The 21,933-nt window shown below is 46.5% G+C and overlaps 2 protein-coding genes across 2 annotated transcripts; one reads left to right on the forward strand and one right to left on the reverse strand.

Moving 5' to 3' along the window:
* Nucleotides 1-5,749: 5,749 nt before the first annotated feature.
* LOC129582897 (acidic leucine-rich nuclear phosphoprotein 32 family member B-like) lies at nucleotides 5,750-6,605 on the forward strand. Its single transcript, XM_055474523.1, has 2 exons — nucleotides 5,750-6,215; nucleotides 6,433-6,605. The coding sequence occupies exons 1-2, from the start codon at nucleotides 5,750-5,752 to the stop codon at nucleotides 6,603-6,605; spliced, it is 639 nt and encodes a 212-aa protein (XP_055330498.1).
* Nucleotides 6,606-14,257: 7,652 nt separating this feature from the next.
* On the reverse strand, nucleotides 14,258-14,830 carry LOC129582898 (uncharacterized protein F54H12.2-like). Its single transcript, XM_055474524.1, has one exon. It carries the CDS (start codon nucleotides 14,828-14,830, stop codon nucleotides 14,258-14,260), a length of 573 nt encoding a protein of 190 aa, XP_055330499.1.
* Nucleotides 14,831-21,933: the final 7,103 nt, after the last annotated feature.

Consider the following 21,933-nt stretch of genomic DNA (forward strand, 5'->3'; position numbering starts at 1 on the left):
CTGCCCTTTCGCTTGTGGTTTCCTCCGGCGCCGCATTCTGGATGTGATCCGTGTAGGTGTCGTCGTGCTTGCGGGCCCACATGTCATACTCGAAGGGATGGTTGGTCATAAGCGACCTGAACTGCCGGTCGTACTCCATCCAGTGGGCTGTGGGGACCCCCCGTTCGACATACGCCGCGATAAGGTGCAGGTATCTGCACAATGCAGTGGCCACCTGCGGGGTTACCGTAATCCGATATGCCATAAACACGGAGAATGACTCGCTCCAGGACGAAAAAGAGTCGACCACTGCTCGTGTTTCATTCGGCTTCAGGACCACGCTGCCCTTTGACATCAGCAGCTTCGAGCCACCGTGTTTCGGCTTTTCTACGCGGTTCTTTCGCAGAAGATCGTCGACGTCCACGTAGCGCGATGGGTCTAGCAGGCGCCGTCGAACGGGACTGGGGACCGAAACTAGGAGTTTCGCTCCATCGTAGGGCTGACCTCGCGACGTTGATGCTCCGTAATGGTCTCCCAGCCCGTGAACGCGTTTCGGTTGAGGGCCTAGGCGTTCGTGGACGGGGCGGTGACCCGGGGAGCGGCTACGAGAGGAAGACGAGTCTGTATGACTGTGACTCTTACCTTCCTTTCGATAACGTCGTCCGCGTCTGTGGCTCGCATCCCTTCGATGGACATTCCTTTCTCCGCTTGGCAGGCATTCAACTTGCAGCCCGGAGGCGACAGTCGCCGCTGAGATTGCTCGCGGTTCTACGGGTCCCTTCGGTGCCAGCGGTGTAACGATGTCAATGAGATGCTGAATTTGTTGCTGCTGTTGATTCTGGCGTTCCATCATTGTCTTCCAGTCAGGTTGAAGCTGATCGACGACTACTACTTCGGAGCGGACTGCGGGAGATGCTGATCAGCGACGCTTACGACTGAGTCGTGGTTTTGGCTGCTGCGTGCTGCTGCCAGCTTCTTGGCCCGAACGAGTTCTTCTTGAATTCGGTTTACGGCCGCGCGTGGCACCTTTCTTCGCCCCAGCCATAGTAAAAGAAAACTCAAAAGTTTTATCAGTCGAAACGAGAACGAGAACTAGCAAGAACGAGAACACCTAATCGAAACGAGACCAGCGAAAAACAGGATGCCGTTGAAAATGAAAATGCAAAGTGCAGAAAGCGACATCGAACGCAGCTGCGCTCGGCACACTGCGGTGCCGGTGAGTACAAGGTGTGGTACAGGGAACACGACCTCAGCGGTAATTTAATTTCCGCTAATTCTTAACTAACATTTAAAATTTTTACAGATAATGTGCATCGAATATGGATCCAATGAATTCGTCACCTTTACACAATCTGCGTTTATACACAATCCTTGCGTTGTCTGGCGAAGCCCAACTACAGCTAGGCGACCACCTTGGCCGCTTGGAGGTTGGGCCGAACGTCGCTCGGAGCTTAAGGGTATTAGCCTGACGACGTAGGTGCGGAAAAAAAGACTTACACCGTATAAAGATTTATACCAAGTGTAACATTTTCAGTTCAAATCCTTCACAAAATACCATGAGAATGCCGATTACTCCCATGTTGGCCGGCCATCGTGTAGGGCAAGCATCGAAAATTCCCAAAAGTGCTTTGAAAATTCCCAAAAGAGTTTGATCAGACTTAAAACACTATGATTGACGAATATGGGAGTGCTGATTCATATGACCCTTAGTGTCATTCTCATCTGCCAGGATCCCGGCTCTAAATGGATTTTATTGCTTTTGAATTTCATTGGCAAAGTCGTTTTTTCGAAGCAACGGACAATAGATGCGCAGAACAAGATCACACAGCTTCAACCGCAAAACATACATATTTATTTTTTTCAGCTACATTCGACAGTGACGCGCGTATATCAGCAAACGGCAATGTAACGTGCGGCAAAGACGTCCGGGATTACAACGTAGGCACGATGGGAGTAGGTTACCCCTTTACTCCCTGCGATACAGACTTGGAATATTCCCAATTCCCCCGCCACTTTCAGCGCAGTACTAAGCTGCTTCAGTGAGCATTGTGTGAATATCGGCACCACTTTTAATGCGCACACAAACAGGTCAACCAGACAGGGACGTCTTGCAAATAGGAACTACTGTATCGGGAACCCGATAAAAGCAAAACGGAAGGGCGAAGGAAGAATTGACCTTATGAATCCGTAGAAAATTACGCCAAAGCATCAGCGACTGACTCAACAAGACCGACGTCGTCGCCAATAATTTTAGTAGAAGGAACATATCAACAATGCGTCATAAGAAAACCGAAAACAGCAATCTGGGCACAAAAACTTTGAAAAAAGTTCGCGACCAAAAAACGATGATGTAGTTTAAGTTTATGATGCCTGTTGTACTTTTGCTTGAAAAAAAGCTGATTACGTACACTACAAGTAGATGTACGCTTATAGTCTTCTACTGCTCTCTGTTTGGGGAAAAGTTTTTGTTTCGGGCGCAGTCTTCATAATAAGATCGCGCTTGAATAAAAATTGCTGACTGATGTAGTTCACGATGTGCATAACTAGTTTTGTATTTTTAGTGCTGCAGTGGTTTGCCACCTGCCCGGGCAGAAGAAACCGGACAGTATGCAGTATCGGTGAGAGGCATTCCGCATCAGCCCTATCTATCGCAAGTTTTACCTTGCCGGTAAAATTCCAATGGACGAAGTTCCTTTTTATTATGCTTGTAAGGACGAGTACAATAACCTTGTCAACGCTGGAACTCGAGAATGGCCACCGCTGGCTCATCGGATCCATGTCTGGTTGCACAAGGACGATAAACAGGAGGGTGAAGAGCTGCGCCGTCAGTTAGCTCTTGAAGCCGCCGGGGAAGGCGAAGCGGACGGGACGGAGGACGACGAGATGGGCCAAGGAAGAGGTCGAGGTGGAAAGGAACGTGTTGGACAAAGCGAGAACAGTGGCCGTGGTCGTCGGGAAAAGAAGTGAGACGATCGGTGTGAATGAATACGGAGGACGACCATAATTGTTTTTGTATAGCTTTGGCAACTTACTGTTTCGTTGTTCTGGTTGTCTTATGCGAAGTGAAATAATTTCTGGTGTTGTGATATATTGCTTTGGTAAAGAACGTTGTTTTCTTCGTACAGATTGACAAGCTGGACTTGGTTGTTTAGTTTCAAAAAGTTAGTAGCAGAAACTTCAAGCGGGAGAACGACGTTTTTCGATTTTGATCTCGACAGCGTTATTACGGTAGAACCTAGATCTGATCACAGTCTCGTAGATGCAGATCAGCAAAATCCGTTCGATATGCAGCCGATGTTTGGCGGAGCTAGCTGAAAACGCGGAGAGCTCTCCAGGTAATAATGATTTGCCGGAATCTGTGGAATTACTTCAAGTCTTGCAGACCGGGTTTGCCGCTCCTTGGTTCCATTACCGACGACGTTTTCATCGAAATTTTTAGGGCCAAGAGGTAGTCCGTTCTGCTTGCACAACGCACTGGAACGATGTGTTCTCCTTCGGTTTCTTCTTTAGCTGCATCTGCCAATAATCGTTTGGTATTCTAAGATCAAAGCTGTCTCTGTCGATGACAACCGAGAAAACGGCTCCACTCCATTTTAAAAAAAGTTTCGTGGCTGATCCATATTGGGAACCAAGGACGAAAGACCCGTGCGGTACGCAAGATGTGGTAGGAGCTCATCATAAACAAACTCTGTCCGTCGAATACCGGAATACGCCAGTTGTGATCAGAAACGACGCTTACGATATATCCGAGTGGGAACCGGATATCCGGTTATTTCTTCACGCTTGACAGCGCTATTGAACGGTTTAAGCGAAAGCGCGCATGAGGTTTTTGTGACCAATGAAAACCGGCAGATAACACATTATATAGCCGTGCTACATGATCAGGTTTTTGGCACCGGACATATACAGCCGATTGAAAACTGAACAGTTTAGCAGTACCTACTTTTATTTGCTAATCCTATCAGGAGATCTTGTAATTGATAACATGTGTGGCATGCATTTTTCGATTGAAGCTCGATCGGACTGAATTCGGAACTAACACCATAGTTTTAAACGACAACGGCAAAGTACCCCTTAGCGGCAATGTACGTCGTGAGAAGGAAGGATACTGACATCATCCGGATTGCAAAAAATATGCTGTGGGATATCAAACCGCGAAATGAAGAAATAAGTTTCAAAAAGGTTACGTTAGGGTGGGGTGAAAAAGCGGTTCATGAATTTAAACTGATGGAAACAAACCGTTCCAATGTGGCCGAAGCACAAAAATTAGCCACAATATTTTCAAGCAAAAGTTACTTTAAAGTTGCACGAATGAGCAACCTTACGCATCTCACTCGGTTTGTTTGGCTTTTCGGAAAAACAGATAGGTTTTACAACATGAAATTTCCACACCAGTCTCTTTAGATCTCTGGTTGAAAACGAACACACTTGTGCGGACCCAAACGTCGTTTGTCGTGAATAGGAAACGCTGTTGGACACTAAACGCTTCTGGACCCCGAAAGGATGTAAGCGAACCGACATTTTCTTAATTGTGTTTTGAAAGCCCTTTATCTGGAAAACGAGAATAGAGATCAGCATTTAAGCATCTGAAGCTTTGCAACGGTTTTCAGTTTGATTACGATTCTGCATCTGAAAAGGGGCTTAGGCGCTCTTTCGCCCAGTTGCAACGCTCGAAGAGGTCAAAGCATTAACTTCCAACCTCTGGATACTACATACTCCTTGAATACCTTTCTGGACTACATTCTAGAAAGCGTAAAGAACGAAGAACAACTCAACAGGCTGATGAAATAGAACGCAAACAATCGGAAAGTGAATAAACTTCGCTGCGTAATGTTGAACGTTATCGCAAAGGTTTACGTAACCGATGTGCATTTGAACATCTTGTGGAGTCTTCACCAAACGCTCTCATATGTTTTTTTGAAGTCTGAATGCAGGCTCTGCCTTTCTCTGTTAAAGCAGGACACTTTCCAAAAAACCATACGTGACATTCGTGGGGATCTGGTTTCGGCATTCTTCGAAAAGCGCGAATTTCGATTTTCTCACAGAAGCTCCTTATGTACGTTTGGCTTGTAGGGCACCGCTTCAGCCTGAGTTGTGTTTTCATCCGGAAAGTTCGGTCGTTAATTTGCAAATCAAGCATAGGACCTCAGAAGGCATCTGTTAACTTGATGAACTCATAATTCACTTTCAACTGTAACAGCAATACGGACGGCGGCCCATAGACTCGTGTGTTAAAATTTCCCGTAGACTTTGTATAGGACTGTTTGCCATAGACTGTATGTTATAACGATCCCGTAGACTTTGAATAGGACTGTTTGCTATAGACTTGTGTGCAGGACTGTCTGCCATAGAAATGTATGGTTAAGGCGAAACGGAACCACTGCTGGGCGGGTGGCAGTTACGTTAAGGAGTCAACCACCATGAGTACACAGTTACTTACTACCGCATTGCCCAAATCCACAGCACGCTTGTATAGCACTGCACTGACATCCAACCGCCTTTGCGTACGCAGTTACAAACTATTGCACATTTTCACAGCAGACTGATATGCATTTTCACTAACGGCTGATGTGAAATCTTCGTTCTCAAGATTGCCGTAGTGTAGGATCCACTACAAAATGGTATGAACACTAATACACTGTAGATCACTGCAGTTTTTTGTGTTGTACTAATAAAATTTGCACATACAACCTGTGTATTTATTTTACTTTGCTCTTTTTTGTAATAATTTTCATAATGTTTCGTACACCTGTTTATACTACCAATCAATATGTATGGCTACCTGTGGGATCAGCCTGCTGATTCGAAGACGATTATTTTAGATGAGTTCCCACTTGCTGATTTTTGCGACATACCCCTCACTCGGTTCACTGATCTCCAGTGCTTGTCCGCAAATGCTTGTGGAGTGTCTTCTCTGCTTGGTTTGACACAGTTACCCAACCTGACGTATCTGCAACTCAACGACAACCTGTTGGGGTACTCCACCGACCCCCATTTTGAGATCCTGGCGACAGCGACACCTAACTTGAAGCGACTGACTTTGGCTCACAAAGGCATCAGTACCGTGGATTTCTTGGAGCCATTGAAAAACCTGTCGGCACTCCATACCGTGGACCTGTTCCGCAACAGCGTGAACCGGACCCATTCCAGTGAACTGTTCCGTGTTATCCCCCAGGTTATGCGATGGACTGGAGAGGATGGAGACGTCGAAAGCGAAAGCGACGAAGAGATGAATGGTGAGTAGTATTTTTTCTTGTTTGCATGATACTAGATGTTGACAGTATTCTGTCGAACTTTGATTAGGAAATTTTATGTACATAGAACCCTAGTCGGACCATGGCGATGAAGAGGATGAGGATGACGATGCGTCAACGGCTGGCTCAGGTATTTATTCGTCATTTGCTTCGTTACGGTTTGTGTGACCTTTGTAAAGTTTCTTGCGGACACTTGCAGACCTTACTTGGCTGCTGTCGGACGATGATGTGGACCACATCTCCGACTCCGCCTTGGAACCGGACGTAGATGAGTCGGCCTCGGATGCGGACGCTGATGAGATCCCGGACACGGCCTCGGAACCCGACGGCAACCGCCAGGATGGCGATGACGACGTAGTTATGCTTAACTAGTTAGTCTTAGTGCGTTATTCCTGTTTTCACCCCCTCGGAGACCCCTTCGGTAACCATATAGCGGGTGTTATGTATTCTTCTCATTGTGACCAACTTTTTTATAGTTGATTGCTTTATTTCTGTTTTCACCACCTCGGACACCCCTTTGGAAACCGTACAGCGTTACGAATATTTTTAATCGTCGTTACTTAAGTTTTTTGTGTTTATGTTATGGGTAGTACGTTGCACTCGTACGTGTTAAGAAAAAGCAAAATGCGTAGCAGACGTTGCTGTGAAATTTCGGTTTTCCAAAGACATAAAATTCGACAGCGCTAAAATTATTGCAAGTTAAATATCGGTGGTCTAAATTTCACATCTGTTATTTTTGCGATATGTAGAAATCGCTTTGGTTGAGTAATAATTTGCAGAATTTTGCATTTGCGAATTTTCAACTTTTCGAAAATGGATTACGATTTAACGGACGATGACCTTATTGATGCCGCAGCCTTGGCGGCCCTTGATGACTGGGTGTTTGATGACGGTTTAACTGATCAAGATAGGCTTGATGCTGCAGAGTTGGCAGGTTTAGATGACTGGATCGCTGACGAACCTCAAGCGGGAGCGGGTGTACCGAATGATTTTCGTGTAGCTGAACATGTCGCAGTAGAGCCCAGGGGTCACCGGTTTTCCAAGACCCAAAGTATGCATTTTTAAGCTTTTTCAAATTAGTGTCCATGATCTGGATGGCATAAGCTTTATTGATGCTCCGGCAGTAATTGTGGCTGTGTTGGAGTACATTCTTGACACTGTTTTGGCTGGAGTAGCTCGTCACCAGTACGTCCGCGTGTCGGTGGATTCGGCTCATCTGTCGTTCCCTATCTGGACGCCACCAACACTGCGATCCCAGTTGACCGTACAGCGTTGGATGGCAGAGATATCCCAAGTGTTGAATTCCCATCAAGAGTTTGTCATAGATGGTTCTTTCGAAGTTTTGCTGGAGCATACGGAAATTCCTTCTGGTCGTTGTGTCCGGGACGTCCCTCCGATGCTGTACCAGAAGCTCAAGAAAATGACGTCAGTCATTTTGGTCAACAATGACGACGAGATCTGCATGGCCCGTGCCCTAGTAATTGGTAGAGCGTTTGCGGATGGTCAGAAGGAGTATGCCAGGCACATTGCCAAGGGTAAAAGGGAAATTCTTGCGTTGTCAAAGGACCTTATTAAAAAAGCCGGTCTGCCCATGCGTAAATATTCCCTGGCGGACATTCCGGCTTTCGAGAATGTGCTTCGCGGTTACCAGGTCGTGGTTGTTAGTACCATGCAAGCCAACAGTATCGTGTACAGCGGAAAGCATGAAGAGAAGCATATTTGCCTGCTACTCCACAACCGCCACTTTGACGTGTTGACCTCCATGCCGGCTTTTTTTAATCGTGGCTACTGGTGCTTTGGGTGCAATAAGGGAAATAACGACCGACGAAACCATCGATGCAATGGCCAATGCAAACAGTGTCTCCGTTCCAACTGCTCCTTGGACACATCCAATATGCTGGCGTGCGGTGACTGCAATCGAAAATATCATGGACAGTCGTGTTTCGATCACCACAAACTGGGGCCCAGCGGCGAGAACCTATTTCACAACCGACGCAGCATATGCAGCACGGTAAAGCTTTGCCTACTGTGTGGCTCCATTTATTCCCTGCTCAAAAGAAAACCAGGAGCCGTTCACCGATGTGGAGAAATTTTTTGTAAGACCTGCCGGGAGCACGTTGTGGGCGACCATCGCTGCTACATGAAACCACACAAGCTGGGTCCGTTTCAGAAGATGCAGTACGCGGATGCCCAGTTTTTATTCTTCGATTTTGAAACGTATGTTGCTGATGATGGACGACTGTACCCGAACCTTGCGGAAAGTCTAAACGATCATTTTGTTGAAGTAAGATGTACCCCCTCGGGGACCCCCTCGAAATCTCATTGCTGATGCAGGTCGTACAGAATGATGAAGGCGAGGAATGGATCTTTCCGCCAGAGGGGGAACCACTGGGCGACATTACCGACTCACTTTGCCGATTTTTGTTCAGTGAAGATCATCGCGACCACATTGTTATAGCTCATAATTTCAAGGTAAATCGTTTTTAAGAATTTTTCCCGCCTACTTTTAACTGGTAGAAATTTTGTAGGCTTTTGATGGCTACTTTATTACCAACTGGCTGCTGAAGAATGGCATCATCCCCTGAGTGATTATGAATGGCGGCAAGATCATGCAGCTTGACGTGGGTCAACTGAATATTCGCTTCCGGGACAGCATTAATTATAATCCACAGAGCCTTTCAAAGTGGCTAGCGACATTTGGGATTGAAGACACGTCTAAAGGTTTGTTCCCGCACCGCTTTAATCGACCAGAGAACTGGGATCAGGTCACAGAGTTCCCTTCCATGATGGAATACGGACATCAGTACATGAGCAAGAATGATCGTGAGGCCTTTGAGCAGTGGTACAAAGATGAAATCGCCGCCAAGCACAATACCTTCGATTTCCGAAAAGAGTTCGTGGATTACTGCAGCAATGATGCTGCCGTCCTCCGCAAATGTTGTCTTCAGTTCCGAAACCTGTTTTTGGAAATTAGCAATGGAATCTGCCCATTTTTTTCCACGCTGACCATTGCGGGGCTATGCGGTCTGTACTGACGCAGCAGTATCCTCAAAGCCAACCAGATAGGATTGATCCCACTACAGGGATACCATTCCAATCGCAACCAATCCGTCAAAGCGCTGAAGTGCCTGCAATGGATGGAATTGGAAGAAAACTGCCAAATCCAGACGAGGGCATCGGGGGCAGAGTTCAAGATCGGTCAGTACTTTGTGGATGGCTACTCTGCCGCAACGAATACAGTTTTTGAATTTCACGGTTGCTGGTTTCATGGATGTCCTGAATGCACTGCTCCTGACACGATACATCCATTCAGAAATCTTGCGATGACCAAGATTTACGAGGAAACCGTGCAGCGAGATGACTACATCCGCAGCCGGGGATACGGGCTCCATGTGATGTGGGAGCATGACTTCGACGGCCTTGTCAAAGAAGTGCCATGGTTTGGAGCTTACATTGAGGAAATTACCGTGTGCCAACCTACTAACCCCGCGACGCGTTCTACGGCGGCCAGACGAACGCCACAAAACTTTTTCACAGTGTAACAGGAGAAGAAAAAATTCGGTATTTTGACGCCTGCAGCGAGTATCCCTATGTGAACAAGAACAAGCGGTATCCCATCGGCCACCCGACCATTATCGTTAAAGAATTCGACACAGTGACTGATTATTTTGGGATCATTCACTGTGAAATTGTTCCTCCGGCCGACCTGTATCTTCCAGTTCTTCCATACCGTAGTAATGGAAAACTCGTCTTTCCTCTTTGTCGGACTTGTGCGGAGACCCAACATAACGCACCATGTGGACACTCTGAGAACGAAAGGGCCCTCTCTGGGACATGGTGTAAGTAAAATTAAAAACCTCTTCGGTAAACGTTTCTTGCAGGTACACCGGAGATACATGCAGCTATTGATCGCGGCTACGTCGTGACAAGAGTTTTTGAAGTGTGGCACTTTGAGCAGACCGAAGAGAGATTATTCGCCGATTACATTGACCGTTTTCTTAAAATCAAGACCGAAGCAAGTGGATGGCCAGCTGATGTTGTCACAGACCAACAAAAGGACCAGTACGTGCGGGATTTCCATGACCACGAGGGTATTGAGTTGGACCGGGAGAAAGTGGAAAGTAACCCGGGCATGCGGTCGCTTGCCAAACTGTGTCTTAACAGGTATTATATTTTTTATATGACTTTATTAAATATTAGTCATTATTATTATTGCTTGTAGCTTCTGGGGACGCCTTGGTATGCAAGATAATAAGCCGAACACCAAGTACATTTCCTCTCCAGAAGAATTCTACAAGATGCTTCTTTCTGGAGAATACCACATTCAGTCGTGGGACATGTTCAGTGACGACGTTCTGCAATTGGCGTATACGAAGGAGAACCTGTTTGTGGAGCAGAATCCGCATACCAACGTCGTCTTGGCTGCGTAAGTGTTTGCCCCTTTTGTTTTTGCAATTGCGGCTCGAACTTTGATATTTTATCAGGTTTACCACCTGTTGGGCGCGGTTGCACCTTTATGGTTATATGGAACAAGTGCAGGACAGACTGTTGTACTTTGACACTGGTAAGATTTGAAAGGCCGGTTCTGCAAACATGTGAATATGATATGGGTTTGCAGATTCCATAATTTTCGTGGATAAACCTGGATCACCAACGCCGCCGACTGGCAAATTCCTGGGCGACCTTACGGATGAGCTGCAGCCCGGTCAGTTCATTAGTCAGTTCGTCAGCCTGGGACCGAAGACATACTCGTACAAGACCAACGATGGGAAGAGCGTAGTAAAGGTGAAAGGCTTCACGCTAAACGGGCACACCAGCGAGATCATCACCTTTGAGAAAATGGTGGACGTGTTGGAGAAGAAAACGGATTTTCTTGTTGCGGAATACCCTGACAGCATCCAGCGCGTTAAAAAATCTATGACTTTAAAACAAGTTGATCTGGCTAAACGGCTGAGTTTTACTTATGATAAACGTAGAATTGTTAATACTAATTGGAATACTCTGCCTTAAGGGTACACCTCGCAGTAAGTTAAAGGTCTGGTCAATCGAAGTCCGAAAAAGCCGTGGTCATTTTATTGGTAACATTAACACCAGATCAATCAAAGCCCATGTCAAATCGACTTCTGTCTTAGCACCTAAAAAGTTACATCGACCACTGGCGAATAAAATAGCCGTACATTCTGGCATCTTAATTCGTAAACCCAAAAAACGATCAGCGAAATATGGAAAATTAAGCTTCTTACTGACAGCATCGAGATCAAACCGCTGACCAAAGTCATGCGTGCCCACAATGTTGACCACCTTAAAGTCAGTGACACAACATACGTATCTGATTTTAGACAGAAACCGTATAAAATATTCCAAAAGAAAACGCGATTCGACCAAATCCTTTCCGCCGTTCACGGTCACTTTACCGTTGACATACAGCTGACAATGCGCTTTAGGCGGTAGTATACGACGCAGGAGGAGCCCGGAAAAGGATCGAGGGATGTATTGAGCCAACGGCAAGCGTTTTTCAATGTCATTCAAGTTCAGTTGGCAGTTCAGCTTTGCGGTGGCCACAACATTGGTGATCCGTACCATTCTTATGCAACCACAATCAACAGTTGAGAGCCTTTCGCTGGGTGGTTTGCACCGCAGAAGTCAGTCGTCGAAACGTTGGACAATGATAGTCCTCCAAGTTGATGACTTCCGGCAAGTACTTTTCCAGGAGGCGACACTTTTCCAACCATTTGGCGTAGAAGGTAACGTCAGCTGGACGTCCGGTTCGTTCAAAAATATCTTCAAACACTACCGCCGTCTGGTTGTGGCGATTTACCGTAGGTGTGCCAAATGAATCCATGAGAATTGCGCGCCTGCTTTTCCAAATCTCTTGCGCAATGAGAGGCACCGCGCGGTAGCGTAAAAGTATATAGTCCCACTTCTCCTTTTTCAAGACAAAAGAACGATAGCTGCTTCATGAACTTCTGTTGGTTAATAACAAACCAATCAGCATCAAGAACACAACTAAGAGCCATTTTTGAACTGAACCCACTGAACTTTAATAACCTTACTCTTTTGTACTTTGGCGGGGATCCACGTTTGGAAAAAACGCGTAGCTGAATGCTATGAAAAACGGGGTGAAAAAAGTCTTTTCACGTACGTTCCGATACAAACTTTCCCTAAAATGCGCAACAGAACGCTACGAAAAGCTGGTGAAAAATCCTAAATGCGCACGTACGAGTGCGAAGTTTTCCTGAAACTCACAGCAAGGTGCTGTGAAAAAACCTTTTTACGAACTTTTCGGATGACGGACAACCCATAAAAAGCTCAAGCGAGTGTAGTTTGCCACTTTAGTTGTTCAGTGTTTTTTTCAATTTTCTCTAACAGTTTTCTCTGCATCAACGCCATGGAGTTTATTCCCGATTTTATTTCGTCCGAGCGCACCATGTCCCCAAAGCCTTCAACCAGTGGAGCCGCCCGTGAGATTCCTGCTACGCCGCTGAAGCCACGAACATTTGCAAAGCGCCGCGCTCCGGAAATGGACGACGCCAAGCTGAACCTGACCAAGAAGTTCAAAGAGACAGAGATCACCAAGCATCCCCGCCTTGCGTTCATCCATGAAGGTTCCAACGTGTACAAGATTGGTTTCGAGAAGTATGCGTACGCCCGCTTCCAGGACGGAGTCTCTGCCATCGTCATTGGTGAATGGAAGAAGCAGAGCGACGACACCTACCGCCGCACCCTTGAGAAGTCCATCACGGTCAAGAAACCCGGATTCATGCGTCTGTGTGCACTGATTATGAGCGGAAAGGCCGACCTGGACAAAATTTCCCAGCTTAGCAGCGGTACCGACGGCAAGTTGGCGCCCTTGTATGCCTTGGAAAGTGGACTGTACTTTGGATGGGGGCGCTACAACCGTGTCAACACGACCACCGTCCGTCGTTATACACTTGGGAACAACGGGGACCTAATTCCGACCAAAGCGGGTGTGACCTTTGGACTCAAAACTTACGAAGGACTGAAGGAGCTGGTGGTGGACATGACGTTACTGAAAGAGCTTTTTGTTGTGGACGAAGCCAACCACGTCCCAATGACCTTAAAGTCCGCTCTGGCATACGACAAGTTGAAAGAAGTGAGTTCTTATTTCCCTGTGTTGTACAGTAGTCCATGTGCATTGTTTTGTAAAGGAAGTGGCTGAATAGTTCACGGAGCTCATCTACCAGATGCGTGGACGAAAAGGCAAGATGGTGTGCGGGAGTGCCGACGATGACGAATGGGCTGCAGCTGAAAAAGCTATTTTGGAGTCGCGCTATGTGGAGGCTGTTCTGCTGGAAGCTGATCAAGTGGACATTGGGCAAGTTATTGGATTGGACGTTAAAGGGTATTTGGAACTTAATGCCCTGGAGTTTCGTGCCATGTTTGCTAAGCTCATTTAAGCGCTGTCCGTAATGCTCTTCGGTAATGTTTAATTTTTTCTTTGTTCTCATTTGGGTCTTAATTCATTAAACGCGGTCAGTTTTTTTCTTTATTTTTTTTTTCTGTAATGCGTTTACATATCTGACGGATAAATGCATCGTCGATCACTTTGGTATTTATGTCAAAAACCGAATTAACATACTGACAGACCATTTTGTCGTTGCTTGCTCGGTTATCGGTAAACAAATGCACAATATTGGTATAAGACTCGCCGCTAACACGCCGAAGAATAAAAAACAAACAATACTGCCCACACACGGTAGAATATTCAGATTGAAATTGTTCGGACTGCTGTATAATCCGATTTGATGAAATCAAATTATCAAAGTCTTCGGAATACGAATCCAGTTTCCTCCCAAACGAATCGAACACTTCCAAAAGGCCATGTTCTTCTTGATAGAAAGCAATCCAGTGCGATCCGTCTTAGTCCGCTGGATCAATGTTGACCACCGCCGCTCCAGGGTAGGGCAAAAGTTCACTAGGCACTTCGTTGCTGGCGTAAACTCCACGTAGCACTGTCTTTGTAGCCGGATTCGACTGCAGTGCATTCAGAATCTGGTCGGTGTTCATGTTGAAAAGTCCGCAATCAACTGGCGATGCTGGTTTATTTCAATAATGCTGTCGTACACCAACATGGCGACCATCATGACTGTTTTATCCAGAGGCTTCTCAAAGCTGACCGACACGCTTAAATTGCCCTGTTTCACCAAAGTGAGCGGTCCTTTTCCAGTATGTCCCGGTGTCAGGTCAAAGCCAAAGAACGTGTAGCCATTGTTATAAGCGGTCCGATTGAAATTGACGCTGTTTTGAGGATGCGTTCGGTGGCCCAGGGTGTCCAGTAAACCATCGTAGCACTCCAGCGACTGCGAACGCCCAAAGTCGGCAGTGTAAGGTTTTGTTGGATAGCTCTGACCGTCCACCTCCACACTGATCTGCGTAATGTTGAAATGTTGAAAGTTGAAGGGATTAGTTTTGAGGCTGCCGTGAAAATCATCGCTTTCCAGGAATCCGACGAACATTACTTTGGGAATCTGCCCGATCTGGAGGTTGCTCACCACGGTACTTTGAGTTTTTTGGGGAATATCCGACACCCGCATCACCACGCGTTCAATGTGATACTTGACAGTTTTTTTCAGCATCTCCGCGGCCAAGCCGTCATAAAGTCTGGTGCCAAAATGTATCGGCGGATGGACAAGCGCGCATTCCGAATGAATGGTTTGAACTGCTTGGTGGCATCGGTATCCCACACTCGCAAACAAAATTCTGGCCGACTCATTACCAAGCATTATTGATGGGCACGCCGGTGCACAGCGGTTTGCTTTGGTCAAACAGGTCCTCAAAGATTTTTCCAGAGAGTTGCACGTAGTTGCTGCCAGCAAACAAGGCCTTGCGATTGACTTCGCCTTTGTTGTCCTTTTCGTCATTCATCTTGGAGGCGGTGTCGGGGTAGAAAGCGGCTGATGTTAACTGGCTTTTTTGTGCATCTACCGAATAGCAAAGCGTCGAGTCCATGTACGCCCGATATGGGTAAAATGTAGCGGCATCCGAGATCAGTCGATTGACCACGGTAATGTGGCATGATGAAAACAGTGAGTGCAGAAAATTGTTGACGGGTGCCACATTGGCGGTGTTGGTCATCAGCGTTCAATCACCAGCTCCTTTCTTTACTTTGATGCCAACCTCCAGTTCCAGAATCATATCCGCCAAGCTAAGTAGACCAGATGTACTGGGCAGAATATAGAAATTGATATCGCCCGCTGGGCCGTTATCTGTGAGAATCGTTGTTGGGTTCAGCTTTTCATGCTCGGTGCGCCAACGGTCGGTCAACGTAGCTGGTAAGGCAAAGAGCTGATTCTCCAATTGCATTGCCGGTTCGGAATTTTCCATCATGAGCAGAGCCATAGTTAATAGTAATCCGCGATAATCGTCGGAGGAATGCGTTTAATGCGTTGTCGGTTGCGTACAACACGGCGTTTCTTACGGATACCACTTCCTTCTTGAGGTGCTAAGCGTTTACTGATGCTCTCTTTAGCTCTATCAGCAACCTCTTTAATGGCCCCGGTAGCAGCTTCTTGCAAATGGGGCGTGGCGGCATCCAACGCAGCTTTGGCATGCGGTGCGGCCTGGCGGATTATAGGCTTGGCGAAAGACGATATTCTGGCGAACAAACTCTTCAGAATCTGTGGGAGGCCGGAACCGTTTTGCAGTGTGCCGCGGTACCGAATAAGGGCGCTTCCTCCTGTTTGGCTGACGAACACGTCGTCGTACCGCCGAGGATCAGGCACGTACTGTACAAAAGGCATTTTTAATATAACCGTTGCGGGCGGAAGTGCAGCTTGACAAGCGATTTTCCCGCCTGGAACTTAGCTTCGTCTCCGAGATCATTGGCAATAATCAGTTTAATGGCTTAAAAATGCTGTCGGAGAAAAGGAACATAATGCGGAATGTCGAAACGTGCTTCCACGGTTTTATTCACTTCGCCTCTAATAGGTACGGGACGCAGAAATTGCGCCGCTGTGTCTCCGATCAAACCATAGTCAGCCACGTCGCTGTAAACGAATAAGCTTTGGTTTCCCAGGAAAGTGTTGGGCCGGTCGGAAATGAACGTAGTTGTTTTCGGTGGCGGAGCTTTGTCCCAGAATGCTGAGTATTTAGCTCTTGCCTGATCTTGGGCGGTGTCAATGGATTCAGCAGAAACGTTCGGCTCGAATTGGCTCTGATCAAAACCCAGAATCTTTTGCAGGGTCCAAGATTCAGGCGGAAAGCTGACGGATACCCGGTCATTCCCAATGCTGAGTTTCACCTTATGGTTGGTTGGCGTAAAGAACTGCACTTCAAACATTTTATTGTTCAGCAGCGCACTTCTATCGTGAATCACTTTTCCGTCCAGTAAATGCGTTTTTATGACAGGGGCCAGCGTGTTGATGGTTTGCAGAAGCAGCTCAGCGTTCTTGTAATTGCCCGGTGGCACAACAATGCTTTTTTGGGCACTGACATATCTTGGGATGTCGATAAATTCACCGTCTTTCTTCAAATAAAATTCTCGCACAACATCCAGTTGGATTTTCTGCTCAACGGGTAGTGTATAAAAAGAATTCAGATACTGCAGCTCCACCAGTGCCATTTCCCACTTCCCTTTCAAGGTGATCGGATGTTACAGCTTGGTAGTCCAAATAAAAGGCGTGTTGGCAGGATCGCTAGCCACATCACTGGGCAGCGTTAAGTAGAATGGCGCACCTTCAAACATTTTTCATGTATCCACTGATCGTGTTCCGGTCCGTATCCCAACCAACGCACAAGGACTTTCTTTCCACGGCGCTTGACAATAAAATCCACAGTATGATCTTTGTCAGTAACGTTGCGCACCAGCGATAACTCGGGTTCGTATAACTTTCCTTCAATGGTGTTGTCTTGATAGTCCTTCAAAAGGTAGACCGGAACTGGGTGCGGAATGATTTGCTTAATAAAAAATATCTACTCCTTAAATCGGTACGTGTATCCCTTTTCCATTTTGCCTTTCCGGATGGAAATGCGCACCGCATCATCAACTTGTACCGTGGTTTTTTTACTTTCACAGCCGGGTACATCTTGTTGAACACGAGCAACGAATTTTCCTGCTTGACATCAACGGGTCGCATTCCATGAGCGCTGTGCACCGAGTGATTGTACGAATGCACAAAATCTGATAATTTGTCAATGTACCGGGTGCTTATACGGTAGCGAAATAGCCGAAAAATCCGTGATTTAATCGTTCCAATCACTCGTTCGGCCATGGCACATTTCACATCCTCGTTTTGCGAAGTAAAGAATTGTACGTCGTGTTCTTTGAGAAACGCCCGGACAGTTGCGTTTAACACTTCAGTGCCCTTGTCGTATTGTAGCTTTTCCGGTCGACCCAATTCTTCAAAGGATTTCTGGAGAGCGTCACGTGTTTCTTTACCGGTCTTTGTCTTCAAGGCTTGGACGCTTAGCATTTTGGAGAAGCAATCAATCACAAATAACAGATATTTGATGCCATCATTTTCCTTGAAGTATTTGGACAAATCGGCTGAATCAGCTTGGTACTGCTGCCGCAGATTGGTAACTATCACTGGATTGCGTGGAAATCGTGTCCGGCTTTCTTTGGTGACAGTGTATGCATCGATCTCTTGCAACATCTCCTCGGCTTTCCGTTTGTTCGCTCTGGTCTTTAGTGATCTTCGAAAGCGCTCGACGCCGCCAAAACTTCCGGGATGATGGGGGTCTAGGTATCTCTTCATCAAGCGATCCATCGTTGCAACAATTTGACACACAGTTGATCTTGAAAAATCGGCACAACCGAATAACTGACGGCAAAAATCCAGACATTACGACAACGTTATCCAGTTAACTTTGCGCTTCATGCCTCCTTGCTGTTCACGTGACAGCAAGCGCGGAATGGGTATTGGTTCATCAGGCTTCTCTTTGGGTCGACTGGGTCGAGGTTTCTTTAGGGGTGATGGGGGTACTGGCGGTTGGTATTTGGGTGGTTCAACCGGATTTTCATCGGGCATCACTCTTTGTTTCAGAGCAAGGAATCGTTCCAGTATACTAGATAGTTGACTGGCTTTCTCGTACTCGCTTATATCTTTTCGCTGTAGGGTTTCGGCAACTAAACTGTCTAATAAGACGACGGCTTTGGCTTCCGGAGGCTCGCGGTTGACTTGAATCTTTTCATGAAGTCGCTCCTCCATAACGCGGCGAGGAACAATGAAATACTCATCCATTACCAATTAACGAGGTCAGTACACCGGCTATAACAGGTAGACTAGCACCCAAGAATCCGCCTTGCTGCAAAATCCGCTTTTTAGCTTTCATTGGGTACCGTCGCAGCGCTAACAGCTTTAATGCTTTGCGATGACGTTTACACTTGTCGAGATCGGCGAACGACAGGCTGACGGTATTTTTAATGATGTTGACGGCAATCTCCTCCAAGGCTTTAAGCTGCGGCTTGTTGACAAATCCCATCAAGACGCGGCGCTGTTTTGGCTTCAGGCCTTTCAAGGTAATTAAAAATGGGGCAAGGGCTTTCACGCGTTCCGACATGGTTTCGGTATATCGTTGGAATTGGCTTTCACAAATATCCGCATAGACTGTGTCGGAAGTGAGTGTGATCTCACCCTTAAATACTCCGGGCACATTGAACGCATATCGATAATGAGCGGTTCATACGGCTCGGATGTAACTTTGCGGTACGCCTCCGGCAGCTGATTGAGCCCAGTTTGGCGCGCGAGCAGTTTAATTTAATTAATATCACGCACATTTTTGAATAAAACAAGATATTGGGAATTGAGCCTGATGTCTCTCATCGACTTTCCCTGCTTATAAAGGTTTTGCAACAGTCACACAACCGAAACGTTTTTATGATGAATGCCACGCGTGAACAAGTTTGAGCAGCGCACGTCTTTACAGATATCACTAGCCAGATCGTCGATAATCAACAACGTGTGCAGATTGGGGTAAAAAAAATTCGGTGTTTCAAAGACAGTCTCAATGCCTTTGACGAAATCAACGGAATCCTGCACTTCATCAAACGATTTTTGCCATTCACCATAAAAGTACACTACTCGATCGGGAAACGGACAAATCATTTGCGCGCGGTTTTTAATTAAAGACAGCACAAACTGCGTTTTACCCGACATTGTCGGCCCACAAACACACAAACCAAAGGGCGCCTGAAAGCGCGGGTGTTCTTTTAAAACACTATACATGATGACGAAAATGATGAATTAAAAAGAGCACTAATGTGCTTTAATACAAACAACACAAACTTTTACACTCAGGCTGCCGGGAACGGTGGACCTCCTCCGGATCGTCGCCCTTTTTCCAGTTGTCCACTACCAATCCGCAATACACGCACTCAGCCGTGTTCCCCCAATTACACTGGAATCCAGCTGCAGCTAGTCGCACTGGATGGACTATCTCAGATTTCCAGCTGTCTGGATAGGATGCCAAGCGCTCTTCGGTCGTTTTCATGTCTTTGGGAGGTTGTAGAGCGTCTTCTTCGCAGCAGAAACATATGAAACCGTTGCTCGGCCCTTGCCGGTCCTACAAATCTTTGACACGGTAACTGGTAGCGTTGGCTCTCTTCTCTAGGTCGCGAATCTCTTCAATGGCTTCCGGACCAAGACGACTGACAACCACTGGGCAATGAGGGCGGTAGCGGGCATGGTGAACGTCAAATTGTTCGTACGGTAGTAAATCCCTCAATCCCAGTCCGCAGTGATAACAGTGGCTGAGGTTGGACCAGGTGTAGGAAAATCCCGCAGCAGCCATGTCCTCCTTTGTCTGTGTGGTAAACAGCCGGTTCTTGACATGGTTAAAGCTGTTTAGACGGGCAAGATAGTGCGCCATCCGAGGATTATACGGAGCCATTTGTACTGTAAAACAAAGTTCATTAAAGCACTGATGTTGGGATCAACACAATCAAAACGCACATTCAGTTAGTACTCCTGCCAATATTGGTTCAGATCCCGAAGCTTCGCCGCGTACGCCGGTCGCAGGGCTTGCAAGTACCGACAGTCCGGATTGTATGTCGCGTGCTCCTTCCAGAAATCGTCGCCCCAGTCAGCGGACGCCAGACGGTGACCGCAACAGAAACACTTGACGCAGACACAACCCTAGTCGGGCACGTAGATGTAACCGGCTTCGGCCAACCGACGGGGAATACGGATGTGAGAATTAAACCTTTCAACTGGATATGTCAACAGACGGCTTTCGACTGTGCTATAGACACATGTACCGTAAGACTCCATTGCATAAGAAACCTGAATACCACAAATGAAGATTCACTATGCCCGGTTGAAGATTTTATACCATCTCTATGCTACGCATTTTACCTCTTTTTCACACGTTACTCCTGTGAAAATTTTCTTTTCCATACATGTTAGCCCACCCCCACAGCTCACTCATGTTGAATCGTGTTTACAAAAATCTTTAGCGATGGCTAACCTCCAAGCAATGATGCCGGACCTGCATCGCCGTGAAAAGCGACTAGAGAAAATCGTTGTCGCCGTTTTCTACTTTTTGTTGTTTGCGATGTTTACGTTTTTCGTAATTTTGGATGCTTTTGGAAAAGTGCTCCAGACGGACCACTGGAACCAGACAGTTCGCAATATGACCGCGGTAAGCCGAAACCGTTCATTGTTTTACGAGAATCTAATTACTGTGCATTTTGCAGGACAACGGCGGGACGTGAAAGTCGACACCTTTCCGGCAGCAACTAGTTTTAGTTCATCATCTGATATTTATTGAGATTTTATAAATTCTTGTCCCTGGAAAACACCCGAGGGGGTCAGTTGTTTAAAAATAAAATGACGGCACGGTGTCATGCTTTATTCACATTTCGACTTTATGTAAAAATCGCTTCAATACTGTCGTTCGTAGATCCCATAATTGTCGCAAACTGTAGTCTCTCATGAAAATGGAATACTTGAACAAAATCCCATAGTAACAGCCATTAGGCAGTTGTTTAAGAAGCTGTTCCTTCACACGGAGTTGTAGATCCTGCTTCAAGAAGTCTGGCAGAAATAGCTGGATTTCGCGATTCAGTTCGACCATGTACTGGTCCCAGAACCATATCGGCAATTCTACAAAAGCAACTAGATAAAGATGATCAATAAACAAAATCGTACATAACTCACCCGCCGAGCCGCGGTTCGTGACCGACACAAAGCTACTCAGTAGTGCAAGAAGCTTGTCGGGAGTCGCAAACCGGAAGTTCTTACAGACTTCCATGCGAATAGTGCGAAAACTGGTGGCAGCGATCTCGATGCGGAATGTAACTTCTTTCTTTCCGGAGAGTTGCTTTCTGAAGCCCCCGCGCAAAGGTTTTCCGAGGACGTCCCACTGAAAGTCTGACGATGGGCGCTTCTCTTGAAAGGGATTCGGTGATGGGTTTCGCGAATCAAGTTTGCTCTGGTAGGACAGCATGTACTCCAAAAACGCTACGAACTGATCGCTGCTGATCTCCACGTTATCTCTGGGCGTTTCCAGGCGTACAGTGTGTGCTTCGTTCCGGTTGTCTCTCAGGATATTCAGCAGCGTGGTCTTCCCAAACAACATAGTACCCGCTTCACTCACTCCCTCTACAAATCAATGAACTAGAGTAGTTATAAATCTACCGTGCTAATAAAACTTGACAAAACGAAACCTGTCGTTATAGCGGCAAACAACATGTGTTTACCAACCATCAGCAACAGGTGCTTTATTTGACATTGGTCCC

Source organism: Paramacrobiotus metropolitanus, unplaced genomic scaffold (assembly GCF_019649055.1).
Source record: "Paramacrobiotus metropolitanus isolate TYO unplaced genomic scaffold, Prichtersi_v1.0 Parri_scaffold0000009, whole genome shotgun sequence".
Classification (NCBI taxonomy): Eukaryota; Metazoa; Tardigrada; class Eutardigrada; order Parachela; family Macrobiotidae; genus Paramacrobiotus; species Paramacrobiotus metropolitanus.

Excerpts from the sequence above, each read along its gene's own strand:
- LOC129582897 (XM_055474523.1), top strand. The coding sequence starts at position 5,750 with ATGTATGGCTACCTGTGGGATCAGCCTGCTGATTCGAAGACGATTATT. Across the intron at positions 6,216-6,432 it reads AAGCGACGAAGAGATGAATG|ACCTTACTTGGCTGCTGTCG; the intron begins GTGAGTAGTATT and ends GGACACTTGCAG.
- LOC129582898 (XM_055474524.1), bottom strand. The coding sequence starts at position 14,830 with ATGCTGAAAAAAACTGTCAAGTATCACATTGAACGCGTGGTGATGCGG.